Raw genomic sequence first — 17,251 nt, 5'->3', positions numbered from 1 at the left:
TAAACGGTATGTCGTATTGAAAAAGGTGCGTAAACAGCATTTAGCCTCCACTACAGGTCAGCATAAGTCAGTCCTTTCTCTCCTCTGATGTTATTCGCCTTCACTTCTTTGATCTTTCTTGGACAACAGAACCTTCGCTGGATGTGATTTTGGTGCAGACTCTATGTTCTTGACTGGATGTGATTTTGGTGCAGACCCTATGTTCTTGACCAGATGTGATTTTGGTGCAGACCCTATGTTGTTGACTGGATGTGATTTTGGTGCAGACCCTATGTTGTTGACTGGATGTGATTTTGGTGCAGACCCTATGTTGTTGACTGGATGTGATTTTGGTGCAGACCCTATGTTCTTGACTGGATGTGATTTTGGTGCAGACCCTATGTTCTTGACTGGATGTGATTTTGGTGCAGACCATATGTTGTTGACTGGATGTGATTTTGGTGCAGACCCTATGTTCTTGACTGGATGTGATTTTGGTGCAGACCCTATGTTCTTGACTGGATGTGATTTTGGTGCAGACCCTACTGTATGTTCTTGACCAGATGTGATTTCGGTGCAGACTATGTTGTTGACTGGATGTGATTTTGGTGCAGACCCTATGTTCTTGACTGGATGTGATTTTGGTGCAGACCCTATGTTCTTGACTGGATGTGATTTTGGTGCAGACCCTATGTTCTTGACTGGATGTGATTTTGGTGCAGACCCTATGTTGTTGACTTGATGTGATTTTGGTGCAGACCCTACTGTATGTTCTTGACCAGATGTGATTTCGGTGCAGACTATGTTCTTGACTGGATGTGATTTTGGTGCAGGGTATTTGATATAATGCATGCTGACCATAAGAGCATCCCTCTATGAATATTGAATATACTTAATATTATTCTGATCAACTATCCTGAACCACAACATTTTCCAGATTTGTTTTTTTTATTCCCAAACGATTCAAGACGTGCAAATGATCAAATTCATTAATTTTGTATACTTTTCCATACTTTCCACATCTGTGTAGGAACCCTGCTCCAGGGAGTCTGCAGCAAGGAGAAGAACGATCTAGTTCAACTTTGATTTCAGTCCTAAGCAGTCAGAACGATGAGGGAGCGTAAATCGATCAGAAGTTCCAATTAACTTCTAACAACAAACGCCTTCTGAGGTTCCTCACAGAGGACAGAGGTGATCAATCACCAGCTGATCTGTAGATGAGACCAAACAGAGTAACAGCTGATCTGTAGATGAGACCAAACAGAGTAACAGCTGATCTGTAGATGAGACCAAACAGAGTAACAGCTGATCTGTAGATGAGACCAAACAGAGTAACAGCTGATCTGTAGATGAGACCAAACAGAGTAACAGCTGATCTGTAGATGAGACCAAACAGAGTAACAGGACAATGAGTTTTGAAAGGCGAACATGTGAGACAGGAGGGAAACTCTCTCACTGCCCTGTGAGGATAAAGCCCAATTTATGGTTCGTCATGTGACACTTTTGAAACTGTCTCTCAACAGATATCAGATCAGAATCAGATGAGAGAAACTGATCTATCGGTCGAGAGACAGTTTCAAAAGTGTTGCGCGATGAACCATAAATTGGGCTTAAATCTCATCTGACTGTGGTCTTCTGAGCTTCTACTGGAGGTCTTGACATCAAACAAGTTGGCCAACTCCTGATCCAGGACATTGATCCTGGCTTCTTGGACTAAACCATTCCGCTCCACTGTAGCGAGGTGTAGAGCACGCCCCCACATGGACTAAACCATTCCGCTCCACTGTAGCGAGGTGTAGAGCACGCCCCCACATGGCGCGGGTGAGCAGAGCAGGACGGTCTTCTTCACGTTGGAGCCCAGCCGAGCAACAGCCAGGACGTCCAGCAGGGGGAGCTGCTCGTCCAGGGACAGACACACGGCGATGAAGTGAGCGTGGAACCTCAGAGGGTCACCTGACAGGAAGCACACCTCACACACATTAAGGCCCATTCACACTTACAACTATCAAGATATCTAGAACAATACAAAGTAAATAGAATAGCTGTAGTCCAGTCACCATATCTCAAGTCAGAGTCTGAAGTCTCAATAGCTACTGCTGTTAAAGGAGAATTTCGGTTTCTTACACCACGGACCTTATTTCCAGCTTAAAATATGATCTTTTACTGACCCAAATAGCTTTGGTTTCATTCGGATGTCCACAGAAGATTTTGAGCTCGGAGTAGCATCCTCAAACAGGCTATAACGGGAGCAAACGGAGCAAGGTGCATGCGCTCTGTAAATAACACTTTTTCTGTCACGCCGCAGTCCATATCCTCATTATAATTATAATTATAATAATTTGAAATTGAATGAGTGACAGGTCGTAGCACCAATGAGAGAGTGGTTCGAAAAATGGGCTGCGCCTCCCGTGCTGTCACTGATCGCAAAGTCGTTACTGATTGGTGAATGGTGAATCCACCACTCATCAATCACTGGCCAAGATCCCAGACCCAGAGAGAGATCTGCAGCATGCAGTAACATAGTGCATCAGACCCAGAGAGAGCTCTGCAGCATGCAGTAACATAGTGTATCAGACCCAGAGAGAGCTCTGCAGCATGCAGTAACATAGTATATCAGACCCAGAGAGAGATCTGCAGCATGCAGTAACATAGTGTATCAGACCCAGAGAGAGAGCTGCAGCATGCAGTAACATAGTGTATCAGACCCAGAGAGAGATCTGCAGCATGCAGTAACGTAGTGTATCAGACCCAGAGAGAGATCTGCAGCATGCAGTAACATAGTGTATCAGACCCAGAGAGAGATCTGCAGCATGCAGTAACATAGTGTATCAGACCCAGAGAGAGATCTGCAGCATGCAGTAACGTAGTGTATCAGACCCAGAGAGAGCTCTGCAGCATGCAGTAACATAGTGTATCAGACCCAGAGAGAGATCTGCAGCATGCAGTAACATAGTATATCAGACCCAGAGAGAGATCTGCAGCATGCAGTAACATAGTGTATCAGACCCAGAGAGAGAGCTGCAGCATGCAGTAACATAGTGTATCAGACCCAGAGAGAGATCTGCAGCATGCAGTAACATAGTGTATCAGACCCAGAGAGAGATCTGCAGCATGCAGTAACATAGTGTATCAGACCCAGAGAGAGATCTGCAGCATGCAGTAACATAGTGTATCAGACCCAGAGAGAGATCTGCAGCATGCAGTAACATAGTGTATCAGACCCAGAGAGAGATCTGCAGCATGCAGTAACATAGTGTATCAGACCCAGAGAGAGATCTGCAACATGCAGTAACATAGTGTATCAGACCCAGAGATAGATCTGCAGCATGCAGTAACATAGTGTATCAGACCCAGAGAGAGATCTGCAGCATGCAGTAACATAGTGTATCAGACCCAGAGAGAGATCTGCAGCATGCAGTAACATAATGTATCAGACCCAGAGAGAGATCTGCAGCATGCAGTAACATAGTGTATCAGACCCAGAGAGAGATCTGCAGCATGCAGTAACATAGTGTATCAGACCCAGAGAGAGATCTGCAGCATGCAGTAACGTAGTGTAACAGCGTAATAACTCTCATGGGTCTGGCATTGAGACTAGATAAATCTCTACCTTTTGCTAGCATGAAGCTAACAAAATAGCATAATCTCTTGACCAGAAATGTACGCTATTATACTGTTTTTAATATGGCACGCACCTAATTATTACTATATTATACTGCTAGGAACTGAAGCTTAGGATATGAGAAAACATGAGAAAACATGACGATCTAAATTAATGACTAAATTAATGATTGAATGAACCTGGATAATACCTGGATAGACGAGGAAGTCTCCTCCAAACTTCCCTGCTGATGTCAGGTAGAAGCCCCGCCCCCTCAGGTCTCTGAACACACGGTAGCGGGTGTCTGAGCGCAGGAGGTCTCGCCCCTCGGGACAGTGGGCAGGGCTGGCCTGCAGGAAGTCCCACCCCTCAGAGCAGTGGGCGGGGCCTGCCCGTGCTGTGCTCAGCTGCACGGCCATGGCCGAGTGAGGGAAGGTAAAGCTCTGGTCCAGGGCCTCCAGACGGGCCTCCACTGCCTCACCAGCCCCACCTGCAGGGAGCCGGAGACAAGACATCTGGTCTCATATTCAGCCTCAAGTCTTTAAAGGGATAGTTGTGATTTGTGATGTTTATGATGTGGGATTGTAGGAGGTACTTGCCGACAGTCAGTGTACTACATGCAGTACAGTACAGTATAGTCAGTGTACTACATGCAGTACAGTACAGTACAGTAAGTGTACTACATGCAGTACAGTACAGTATAGTCAGTGTACTATATGCAGTAGAATGCATGCAGCCGGCGCAGCCCCAGTTTGTCTGTGTGGTGTGATGTGGTGTGAATAAGGTCACGAGCAAAAAACATAAAAAAAAGAATCATAAAAAAACAGAGAAAAAGAAAACAAACATAAAATGTTTCTATACTGCTCACCTGGTGTAATCCAAGTCACCAAAAGCCCTGAGATGGGCATCTTAGCGCTTGTGGTGACTTGCTTTTTTTAAACGTTTTTGCTTGTGACCCTGTTCACACTCAGCAGACGGCTCTACCTGCCTGACGCGGCCAGTCTCCATTTCTCCAAACTGGGACTGCGCCGGTTGCATTATTTTGCCTGTGCAAATAGCATGCAGTAATCGGTAACATGATACTAGTATTTATCATGTATATACTGTATACTAGGGATGCACGACATGGATTTTTTTCAACCGATACGATTCTGATCTGCTTCTCCTGGCCAATAACTGATATGATATTCAGATAATTATTATGTGTTGTGTCGCAGACGGTAAGCTTATGGTTGCAGATTTCAGTTTGACAGTACTGCCAGTTTTTCCCCTTTCCTCAGGTGAATGAAGAGCGGCAGGAAAAGAGGTAGCCGGCACTACTTTCCAAACATGGCCGACGACCTCTTTTCCTTCCAAAAAGACCAATTATGTGCATTTTGGATTAATATTTCATCGTGTGGTGAGTACCCAAAGCACAACATGTATTTTGGCGCTGTGAGATGTGTGTTTTGGCAGATTTTTAACAGCTGTACCATTGGCCTCCATTCTATGGTGATAATTACTAACTTCAGGACTGTAGCTCACTGTAAACTGAGCGGACAGTGCCAGTAAGGCATGGTGTATCTTGGTTATGTGGGGGGGATGTGGTAAATGAGCTAAACTTCCAAAAAAGTGGTGTATCCCTTTAACGCAACAGAAACGACAATAAGGCTGTTACTAGTTGTCAGCTGCAGCGCTGTGCGTGCAGGACGGTCTGTCAACAATATGACCGTGATGATGCTGATTGAATACCATCTATAACAGTGCAGTCAGGAATCCACATGTTCTGTGTACATGGTGTGGTGTAGCCTATTTCCCATGAATGCAATTCATGGACAGAACATTATAATAAAGAAATCACCACACAGCTGTTTATAGTTCACTTTAATGTTCCAAGTGTGAAGGGGCATAATGTTGATTTGTTAATGTCAAGCAAGCTCTAGTGTTTCATATTATGTAGGAATAGTTTCCAGTAGGGCTGTAACTATAACTCTGTTGACAACATTAACGTTTTGTCCCCTGTCTTATCCAACCTTACAGGTCTTGTCTGCACCTGCTGTGGAAGAGGCTGCATCCAGATAAACATACACATACAGGAGGAATACAGCAGCTGACAGCTGATTTCTTATGTTATTTTATTATTCACTTAACTCATTGAGTGCCAGCCACTTTTGGAGAACGGACGCTCCCAGTGCCAGAGTTTCAGAGCGTTTTCAGTGATTTCTCGAGGCCCACAGAATATTGTGTGAGATTACTATGTAAACACTGAACACGCACAAAGAACGAGCTGGCTCTATTGTATCATCAGCAAAAAAAAGTTTATTGATACCATTTTCCGTTCTTTAGTTATGAGCCGGAGAAGATAGGTCGTTTTGAGCAAATACAGGCGTTTCAAATTAGAAGCTGAGTTATTCCGCCTTTTGTGAAATGAAGCATTTCAAGCACATTCACTGACTCTGAAGATAATATTTTCTGATGTAGTGACGTGGTGTAGTTGTGTGATGCCCTGCGTGCCCCACCCCCCTCTCCCCCCCTCAGCTGCAAACTCCTCCCCACACTAACACACAGCCAACACGCACCCAGTCTATTTTCGGAGTGCTCCGTTTTTTTGCGCCGGCTCCCAGCGCGACCCGGAAATGCCAAACCGGACTGCAGGGAAAGGTTTGGCCCTTCGGCGTCGGGTGCTGCCTTTCTGGCGGCTAATCGTGTGGATAAACTATGCAGACAGACAGACAGAGGCAGAGGAGCTCAGTTGTGGGAGCGGATTGACTGCTGTTCGCAGCCAACGTCAGCTGCAGACAGAGCAATCTATATGGCTCTGGCTGCAGCATGCATCGGTTTCTCTTTGATCACGGCTTTTTCCTGCTGTTTTCCGGACCTTTCTCTAATCTGGAGAGCACTGTCGCCACCTAATGAGTCCGTAAAATAGGTTATACACCTTCAATAGCTCCCATATTTGTACAGGAGATGCCTGAGGCTTTGATCCACGTCCCCCGTCAAAAAACGCAATTGACGAACATACTCGTCCTTGGCACTCTACGTTACTAAACGAAATGACGAACATACTCGTCCATGGCACTCAATGAGTTAATATGTACTTCTGGTTCTTAATAAACCACACTGTGTTTAATACTTCTGATTCTTAATAAACCACCCTGTGTTTAATACTTCTGATTCTTAATAAACCACCCTGTGTTTAATATGTACTTCTGATTCTTAATAAACCACCCTGTGTTTAATATGTACTTCTGATTCTTAATAAACCACCCTGTGTTTAATATGTACTTCTGGTTCTTAATAAACCACACTGTGTTTAATACTTCTGATTCTTAATAAACCACCCTGTGTTTAATACTTCTGATTCTTAATAAACCACCCTGTGTTTAATATGTACTTCTGGTTCTTAATAAACCACCCTGTGTTTAATATGTACTTCTGGTTCTTAATAAACCACCCTGTGTTTAATATGTACTTCTGGTTCTTAATAAACCACCCTGTGTTTAATATGTACTTCTGATTCTTAATAAACCACCCTGTGTTTAATATGTACTTCTGGTTCTTAATAAACCACCCTGTGTTTAATATGTACTTCTGATTCTTAATAAACCACCCTGTGTTTAATATGTACTTCTGGTTCTTAATAAACCACCCTGTGTTTAATATGTACTTCTGATTCTTAATAAACCACCCTGTGTTTAATATGTACTTCTGGTTCTTAATAAACCACCCTGTGTTTAATATGTACTTCTGATTCTTAATAAACCACCCTGTGTTTAATATGTACTTCTGGTTCTTAATAAACCACCCTGTGTTTAATATGTACTTCTGGTTCTTAACACGTTAAGTGCCATAGCCGAGATCATTCGTCTTACATAATCCAACGCTTGAGTGCCAGAGCCGAAATAACTCGTCTTACATAAAAAAAAAAAAAATTTTGACGGTGGGACATCAATCAACAACTTTTACATCTTCGAGATCACTATTGGAGCAAGAGAATGTGTATAATCTATTTTACCGACCCACTAAGTGTTGACAGTGCTTCCCCAGACGAGCGAAATCAAAGAAAAAACTGCCGCGGGAGCAAGCCATTCAAGGAAATGGCGAGGCGATTTTACAGTAATCCATTCCACACTTGTCTTGCCCGAGAGCGGCCGCGCAGGCAGCCGCACACAGAGAGCGGAGAGCGATTTGCAAAATAGATTATAGGTGAAACACACTTTGAAACACCTCAGAAAGGCCAGAATCAACATCTGCCCATCGCCCACGCATTCCCCGGCCCATCTTGACTCGCACAAGGAGCGTCCGCACGCAGGCAAGCAGGCAGGCAGGCACGCAGGCAGGCAGGCAGGCAGCAGCAACGCGCTTCTGACACGCCCGCTGTAGAGCCAGGAGGAAGGAGGAGAAGACACACGGAGGGAGGAGTTTGAATGAGAGGGGTGTTTCCTGTTGTTATGGAGGAAATTACTGTTCAAAACTATTGTTTAGAATGTCTGACGGTCTTACTGATGCCAAAAATGAATGGTTAAAGTGACTGTTCTGTCGAATTTCACAAAAAGCCATTTATCTCTGAATAAATTTCCAGACGCTGAAACCATGCTGTACTCAACGGCTAATATCTACATAACTACTAACTCTGCAAACTAACTCTTTTAGACAGAGAAAGCACACATTCTATTAGTTATTTTTAGATGATTGGTGTTCATGAATTCTTAACAGAAAATAATCCTCGGCTCTTGTAAAATGAGCCAGAATCCTCAAAAAAAAAACTGGCACAACTTACCTACAGGATGAAAAAATGGCTGGCACTCAATGTGTTAATAAACCACCCTGTGTTTAATATGTACTTCTGGTTCTTAATAAACCACCCTGTGTTTAATATGTACTTCTGGTTCTTAATAAACCACCCTGTGTTTAATATGTACTTCCTGTGTGCACAACATTTGGTTTCCATATAGTGGAGTCCTGCAAGTGCCTGGGATCCATACCTCGTTTTATCAAGTTCAAGTTTCATTTTATGTCATGTAGGTTAACACAGGTTCAAAAATATAATGAAAAGTACTCAAATGTAGATTACAACGAAACATTGTCCATACTTTATTGTTCATGACAAGAAAGGTTAAGCTATTTAAAAAAGTTTTAACCAGGAAATAACTTTCAACAGAGTACAGTCTACATGGAGTGTGTGTTTATCTACAAAACCTGATGTAGATAATAGGCTATTGAACCCGGTTATGTGCACTCCAGCTTTGACCAATGAATTTTAATTACCGTAGTGTTGCTGTACTTAATAATTTGAACAATAAAAACTTGGGATTTTTATTCAACAAAAGTTTTAAAACTAATACTGTAATTTTACTGTAGCCTACTATACAAATGTAAGAAAAATCAACCTTCAGCAATCCATTATAGTACTTCACTGTAACGCGTGCGCGTGTGCGTGTGAAATTTGTTTAGGAATCAAGAAGCAGAATCTAAATCTAAATTTCGATTCCTTGGAGTTTTGATTCCTTTGGAATCATAATTTTGGAAGCGTTTCTTGATTCCCAGTCCTAATTATCTGAGGAGGGAGATATTTTCCATATTATACCTGTATCTGAGTAGGGAGATATTTTCCATATTACACCTGGAGTAACAACACAGTCAGCTGACATCAACATGACCTCTGACCTGCTGTGGCGCGCAGCAGTGCCGCCCTCCTGTCCTGCAGAGCCAGCACACTCTGCTCCTCATAGCTCCTCTGTTGAAACGCCTCATAGTGCTCCACCAGCCGCCCCTGCTCCTCCCCTGCTGTACCCTCCTGCTGGGAAAGAGAAATCAAACGTACCCTGAAGGTAAGCACCAGTGTTGGGAGTGACTAGTTACTAATAAGTAACTACAGTTACTGTAACTAAACTACTTTTTGCAGTAACTAGATCTAACTAATTACTTTTTCAAATTTAGTAGCACAATTACAATTACTGAAAATTTAAATGGAATAGTTACTACAGTGGAATGCGCTTATAGTGATCACGATTATAGTGATCAACCGCTTATATTGATCAAAAAGCTTGGTCCAGAATCATTCCTATACACATAATAATTTGCTTATGTGATCAATACTCCGCTTACAGTGATCATTTTGGGCCTTGTCCCATCTAAGAACAATGGTAAAATGGTTAAAACGACAGTGATTTTATTTATTTATTTTTTACTTACAAGCTGCCAAAAATGAGCCAACAAGATACAGCGATACCTTCCAAAACCAAAACCAAAACCAAAACTTCCATGGATTTTGATAATTTCATGATTTTTCCAGGCCTGGAAAATGAGATTTTGAAATTTGATGACTTTTTCAGGTTTTCCATGTTAACCCCTTCATAACCAGTATGGCCTCTGAACCCTGAGCTGACTGACCTGTCTTCTGAGGTGCTGTCCAGTCGGTAAGGCCGCCCCCAGGTGCTGCTCTCCCAGCAGCCTGCTCTCCTCTGGGCTGAGCTGCAGCGGTCGGCCCAGCCGTCCGTTCTGCCGGGGCTGGCGGGGAAGAGCGCCCAACAGCGCCCCCACCAGGCCGGCTGCGCGCACGGCATGCACCTCCGCCATGCCCCACACTAGGGGGGCGGAGCTACACAGGCCCGGGACGACTGCAGGGGGCGGAGCCTCTTCATCCTCAGCGCCAGCCTGAGCTGCTACGCTCACATCCATCACTGCTGAAGATTGAGGACAAAGCCAGTCAGTTGGTCAGAGTCAGCCTGTATTCAGGGTTCCCACACTTTTTCAGACACAACATTCCAAAACTTTTCCAGGACCTAGAATATAATTTCCATGACCATTTGCAACCATTAAGTACATGAAATGTACATTGTAGCACCTGAACGCCCTTCAGTTCACACCAACACACTATTCACCAGCGTTCAGTTCACACCAACACACTATTCACCAGCGTTCAGTTCACACCAACACACTATTGACCAGCGTTCAGTTCACACCAACATACTATTCACCAGCGTTCAGTTCACACCAACATACTATTCACCAGCGTTCAGTTCACACCAACATACTATTCACCAGCGTTCAGTTCACACCAACACACTATTCACCAGGGTTCAGTTCACACCAACATACTATTCACCAGGGTTCAGTTCACACCAACATACTATTCACCAGCGTTCAGTTCACACCAACACACTATTCACCAGGGTTCAGTTCACACCAACATACTATTCACCAGCGTTCAGTTCACACCAACATACTATTCACCAGGGTTCAGTTCACACCAACACACTATTCACCAGGGTTCAGTTCACACCAACACACTATTCACCAGCGTTCAGTTCACACCAACATACTATTCACCAGCGTTCAGTTCACACCAACATACTATTCACCAGGGTTCAGTTCACACACCAACATACTATTCACCAGCGTTCAGTTCACACCAACATACTATTCACCAGTGTTCAGTTCACACCAACATACTATTCACCAGTGTTCAGTTCACACCAACACACTATTCACCAGCGTTCAGTTCACACCAACACACTATTCACCAGCGCTCAGTTCACACCAACATACTATTCACCAGCGTTCAGTTCACACCAACACACTATTCACCAGCGTTCAGTTCACACCAACACACTATTCACCAGCGCTCAGTTCACACCAACATACTATTCACTAGGGGTGGGGGAAAAAATCGATTCACCTAAGTATCGCGATTTTTAATGTCACGATTTTTTGGATCGATCTTTTATTCCAGAATCGATAATCGCAAAAAAAAAAAAAAAAAAAAAACATATTTCTTTTCTTTTTTTTTTTTTTTTGTGCTTGCAGTCAGGCCACTCACTGAACAGCAGGCCAGGCGCCGCCTACTGGTTTACTAGTGGTTTTATTACTTTATTAGTTAGTCTGAAGTAATAATTACACTTCAGGGTTAAAGTGGGTGCATCTCATTGTAAAATTGGACTTCAAACGGCCCAAATCTGGCTTCAAACGGCCCAAATTTCACGCGCGTTGGCCCATATCGGCCTGGCCTGCTTGGTATCTAATGCCCGGCCTGAATTATGATCCCAGTCCGCCCCTGTTTTTAACTATATCGCCCAGCCCTACTCATGATATATAATATACAGTCTCTAGTGTATGATTCAACTTTTCCCATGTTCTAATCTAGTGTAAAAAAGCAAACAAACTGAAAAAATAAAAGAAAAAAATAAACAAAAATCGCAATAAATCGTAATATCGAATCGCAATAATCGTAGAATCGCAATACTTAAGAATCGCAATATAAATCGAATCGGCACCCAAGAATCGTGATAGTATCGAATCGGGAGATAAGTGAATCGCCACAGCCCTACTATTCACCAGCGTTCAGTTCACACAACATACTATTCACCAGCGTTCAGTTCACACCAACATACTATTCACCAGCGTTCAGTTCACACCAACATACTATTCACCAGCGCTCAGTTCACACCAACATACTATTCACCAGCGCTCAGTTCACACCAACATACTATTCACCAGCGCTCAGTTCACACCAACATACTATTCACCAGCGTTCAGTTCACACCAATATACTATTCACCAGCGTTCAGTTCACACAACATACTATTCACCAGCGTTCAGTTCACACCAACATACTATTCACCAGCGTTCAGTTCACACCAACATACTATTCACCAGCGTTCAGTTCACACAACATACTATTCACCAGCGTTCAGTTCACACCAACATACTATTCACCAGCGTTCAGTTCACACCAACATACTATTCACCAGCGTTCAGTTCACACAACATACTATTCACCAGCGTTCAGTTCACACCAACATACTATTCACCAGCGTTCAGTTCACACCAACATACTATTCACCAGCGTTCAGTTCACACAACATACTATTCACCAGCGTTCAGTTCACACCAACATACTATTCACCAGCGTTCAGTTCACACAACATACTATTCACCAGCGTTCAGTTCACACAACATACTATTCACCAGCGTTCAGTTCACACAACATACTATTCACCAGCGTTCAGTTCACACCAACATACTATTCACCAGCGCTCAGTTCACACCAACATACTATTCACCAGCGTTCAGTTCACACAACATACTATTCACCAGCGTTCAGTTCACACCAACATACTATTCACCAGCGTTCAGTTCACACCAACATACTATTCACCAGCGTTCAGTTCACACAACATACTATTCACCAGCGTTCAGTTCACACCAACATACTATTCACCAGCGTTCAGTTCACACAACATACTATTCACCAGCGTTCAGTTCACACAACATACTATTCACCAGCGTTCAGTTCACACCAACACACTATTCACCAGTGATGATGTCACGCAGTGGCCGAGCTGCATAATGCAAGCTGCATGGCACGCAGTGGGCGAACCTAGGAATCCAGCACACATAGCGAGCGAGATGCCCAGTAGGCTATACTTTCTATAACAACTCAAATCACATGAAACATTGCTGGCTTCGCTGCTGCGCATTCAAGAATACAATTTCAATCAGGCTCTCAATATCTCACCAGATAAGACGGTCAGGTGATACAAAAAAGTTAATATTGCTGTTTTAGTTGTGCATAAAATTATAAAAGGTTGAACTGTATCATGTGCAGGGGGAGGGCAGAGAGAAAACAATCTAAATGTCAGGGAGGGCAGTTGATTTTTTTTTATAATATAGGACGAATCAGCGTGATGTCACTTGACACCCAGAAATGCAGACCCCGCAGCAGTTAATAGTATGAGTTGTGCCAAACAAACGTTAATATCTCAAAAACTATACATCACATCGCTTATATCGTGACATTCTGAGTGAGAGCAGAATTAGCTCAAGAGTTGGATGTATAATATATGCATGTCGTGTTAAAGTTGTGTGAACTGTCGCAGTTTTTAATATGTAAACAAAGTTAGCCGACTAGAGTCAGACAGACACACAAGCCTCGCGCCACTTGGGCTCCATAGGGTTCCATTGCCGTTGCCAGCTAGTGACGCGGTTTGTTTACCAAAATGCTGATCCCTTGTATATCATATTTTACCCCACCGCACGTCTCTCAAGACAGAATGTCTTTTCTACATGCATTTGAAAATGTCGGGAGCCAACTCGTCTGTTTTAAGAGACTAACGCGCTATACCTGGCTGTAACTTGCCATTCAGCACTCGATAGGCAAGTTGACCCACACAACGTAGCTGACATGAACTGAAGTCAGTCAGTAAAGCAGTCAGTCAGTTGTGTTTACTTTAGCGTTACAGATGTTAGCTTACCCTCTGTCTCCACCATAGACTGTAAATATAGGTCTCCACGTGTGCTGGTCTCCTCGCTCAGCGGTCTGCTCTGTTGCACGACATGCCGTAAACTGTGTCGGCTGTAGTTTTTAAACCTGACTGCTCTGAACTACAACACGACGCGACAGAAGAGAAGCTACTGCCTGGCTCCGCTCGGGCTCCGGTTAGCTCGCTTCTCCGGTTGTCTTCTTCTTTAAGATTTATTGGCGGTTGGTTGGCAAACAACGAATTGGTGCAATACCGCCACCAACTGGTACGGAGTGTAGCCTACTTGCTATTATTTACAAAATCAATCAAATAAAATACTAATAAAAAATAACCTCATAACCTCTCAATCAAATTCGTTGTTCTAAGACAGTGGTTCTCAAATGGGGGTCCGGGGGGACGCCCAGGGGTCCTTGAGGGGGTTCCAGGGGGTCCCCAGCCAAAAGGGGGTGATTTATTTTGGCTGTAATTCCATTCATAAGTAACACAATGACTATTTTGGTCATGGGTTTTATACATTTTCTGTAATAAAACATCTAAAAGCATCAATCTTATTATCATATGGGGGACCGTGGGACAAAATCCTATCAAATGTGGGTCCGTCCGTAGTCTAATCTTTGTCAGTTTAAGGGTCCTTCATGTGAAAAAAATGAACCACTGTTCTGAAGATATTCAAAAAAGAATCCATAACACTTATCTCCTGAGTTCTTTTGCAAAATATCTGCTAAACTCAGTTACCTCTCCGACATCCTGCACCAGCTGCCTTATTTCTGCTTCGTATTCGTGTAGCATTACATGTTCTACTGTTTCTTCTTGTCCACAATCACATCTGCCTGTATTGTTTTCCTATAATGAATAGTGAACTGTTTAATCCGGTGTGTCCAAACCTGAGTTTTGATATTTTGTCTCATCTCTCGTGTTCCTTCCTGCACCTCTCATTTCCTAGCCTGACTCCACCAGATGGGGGCGGCATTGTTCCACAAATTCACATGTTGGTTGTGAAACAAAATGTGAACGAACTTACATCCATCTGGCAGCGTCAGGTTACTCATTTGAATCGTGTGTAAAACCATTGTCCTTTCCTCTGATCAGCTCCCATTGTTTTTGCTACCTTCCCCTCAGCCTCTGTTTAATAATGGCCTTGACTTCTGTTTTGCGGATGTTGTTCTGCCAAGTCGATGTGTTGACTTTTTTTTAGCCTCCTTTGTAATCTTATCTACCATCTCATTTCCTCTGACACCAACATGTGCTGGGATCCATAGAAATGTAACGGTCAGCCCCATCATACTGTAGCGTTTCAGGTAATCCAAGTATTACCTGTAATGTGATGTGCAATAGAAGTGTCTAGATTGCACCTAGGAACTAATGTGTGTGGGTGTGTTCCTAGGGGGAAGGGGGTATATAGGACCAGCGGCCGGGGGCCGGGAGTCAGTCAGGCCATGTGGGCGAGCTGACCGGGTGGTTGCAGGGCTAGCAGCAAAGCTAGCTGCTAGGAGCTATATTGTGAAGACAAGAATAAAAAGCCTGTACCAACTTCAAGTCTCCAGTTCCTTGGACAAATACTCACTTCGTTACATTGGTGTCAGCAAGTAAAGCGGTAACGCCTCTGATTCGGCCGAGAGGGGAGAGGGTGAGAAGGAACGGCAAAAGAGACTGGGTGGTGCGGTTTTTGGGCTCTAGATCTAGCGCTAGTAAGTTAGCTACCAGGGGTGCTAACTGCTAACTGCTAGCTGCTAAGACCGGGGACACCTCGGCATTCCGAAATGTCGGCACTCCGAAATACCGGCATTCCGACAAAATTCTAACCCTAACCTCGCCATTGCGAAAGAACCCTCCCCCAGACCCTAACCCTAAACCTAACCTCTCCCACCCCCCACGCCTAAGCCTAACCTAACCTCTCGGCGAAACATTTTTTGGAGATAAAAAAGGGCCGCCTCTCCGAAAGCATAGAAGTCAATGATCGGAATGCCGACACTTCGGAATGGCGAGGTGTCCCCGCTAAGACCACGTGCGATGGTGCGCGGAGAATGGCCATCGGTGAACGGGAGGAAAGGGGAGCTGACGGCGGGGATCAGCTCGATGCTGGCGGGCATGGAGGCCCGTGTGTTGAGAGAGGTCGGACGGCTGGTGGAAGAGACTCCTGCCTGGGCAGTAGAGGTGATGCGGGCGCTGCGGGAAGTCATGCAGCGGGTGGACTTGATGAGCGCGGAGGTAATGCAGCAGGGAGAGCGGCCGGAGGAGCCACGGAAGAGACTGTGTTGGACCTGCGGTGAGCCGGGCCACGTGGCGAGGTGGTGCCGAGGCGGTCCCGGGAGACGGACCGGGTATGCGGGACAACGACATGGACAGCAGGGAGCCTGCTGGGCATGCGGCGAGATTGGACACCTGGCTAGAGAGTGTCAAAAGGCTGTCGGGGACCGGAGGGCAGCGGGAGAAGAGAGACGTGCAGGCGGCGGACAGGTGAGACTCTGCTGGACTTGCCAGTCGCCGGAGCACTTGGCCAGGGACTGCACTGAGAGTGGGGAGGCCGGAGGTGAGACACGGGCTGGGGAGAGTGTGAGCAGCCGGGGAGAAGAGAACGTTGTGACGGATAGGAGAACGGTGCTGCAGGGGAACAGCCAGAGGGAAGAGAGGGATATCGTCTGCAGCGTTGTTACAGTCGGGAGAGCGACGCTCGTGTCTCCGAGTGAGCGAGGGGGGTTACCGCCGGGGGAACCGGCCCAGCCTAACCGCTATACACCCCCTAACGTTGCACTGCGGAGAGCCGAGGGGAAGATCGACGCCGGTGGTGTTCGCTCTGCTGTCCTCAACCCTGGAGGAGGGGGACGGAAAAACGAGCGAGTGCGAGGCCGGGAGGACGACGCCAGGGTCATCTGGAGAGTCGACGGGCGCGAGTGGAGACCGGAGGACGAGGATGTCGATCCGGTGCTCGTTCGTGCATTTGGCTACTGGAACAAACAAAAGGGGGGACCGAAAAGAGTGCTTCAGGTGGGACAGAAGCTGGGAAAAGGGGGGGATGGAAATGGGGTTTAAAAGAAAAGTTAAGGAAAATGTGGGGGCTTGTGTTTTGGTACAGGGGGATGTGTGTGGGTTGTGTTCCTAGGGGGAAGGGGGTATATAGGACCAGCGGCCGGGGGCCGGGAGTCAGTCAGGCCATGTGGGCGAGCTGACCGGGTGGTTGCAGAGCTAGCAGCGAAGCTAGCTGCTAGGAGCTATATTGTGAAGACAAGAATAAAAAGCCTGTACCAACTTCAAGTCTCCAGTTCCTTGGACAAATACTCACTTCGTTACAATACCAATTGTAATGATTATTGCACTTCAATCAAAATGTCCACTCTGCTGTGTGAACTGTGTGAATGACTGTACTGTAAACTGGCTAGCACGCTACTTGACTCTGAACAAACGATAGATCTCAAGTTCTCAACGGTCT

General features: G+C 45.1%; 1 protein-coding gene across 1 annotated transcript; it reads right to left on the bottom strand.

Moving 5' to 3' along the window:
- Nucleotides 1-1,744: 1,744 nt before the first annotated feature.
- tsen34 (TSEN34 tRNA splicing endonuclease subunit) lies at nucleotides 1,745-13,861 on the bottom strand (the record flags this gene model as incomplete). The annotated part of the gene is made up of 5 exons (XM_083638879.1): nucleotides 13,816-13,861; nucleotides 9,953-10,245; nucleotides 9,227-9,359; nucleotides 3,792-4,070; nucleotides 1,745-1,932 (listed from the first exon to the last, which is right to left on the bottom strand). Exons 1-5 carry the CDS (start codon nucleotides 13,829-13,831, stop codon nucleotides 1,745-1,747), a joined length of 909 nt encoding a protein of 302 aa, XP_083495005.1. The 5' UTR covers nucleotides 13,832-13,861.
- Between the last annotated feature and the right edge of the window lie 3,390 nt (nucleotides 13,862-17,251).

This window comes from Poromitra crassiceps (genome assembly GCF_964638095.1).
Source record: "Poromitra crassiceps genome assembly, chromosome: 6".
Lineage (NCBI taxonomy): Eukaryota > Metazoa > Chordata > Actinopteri > Beryciformes > Melamphaidae > Poromitra > Poromitra crassiceps.
This window is presented reverse-complemented; position numbering and strand designations above follow the sequence as displayed.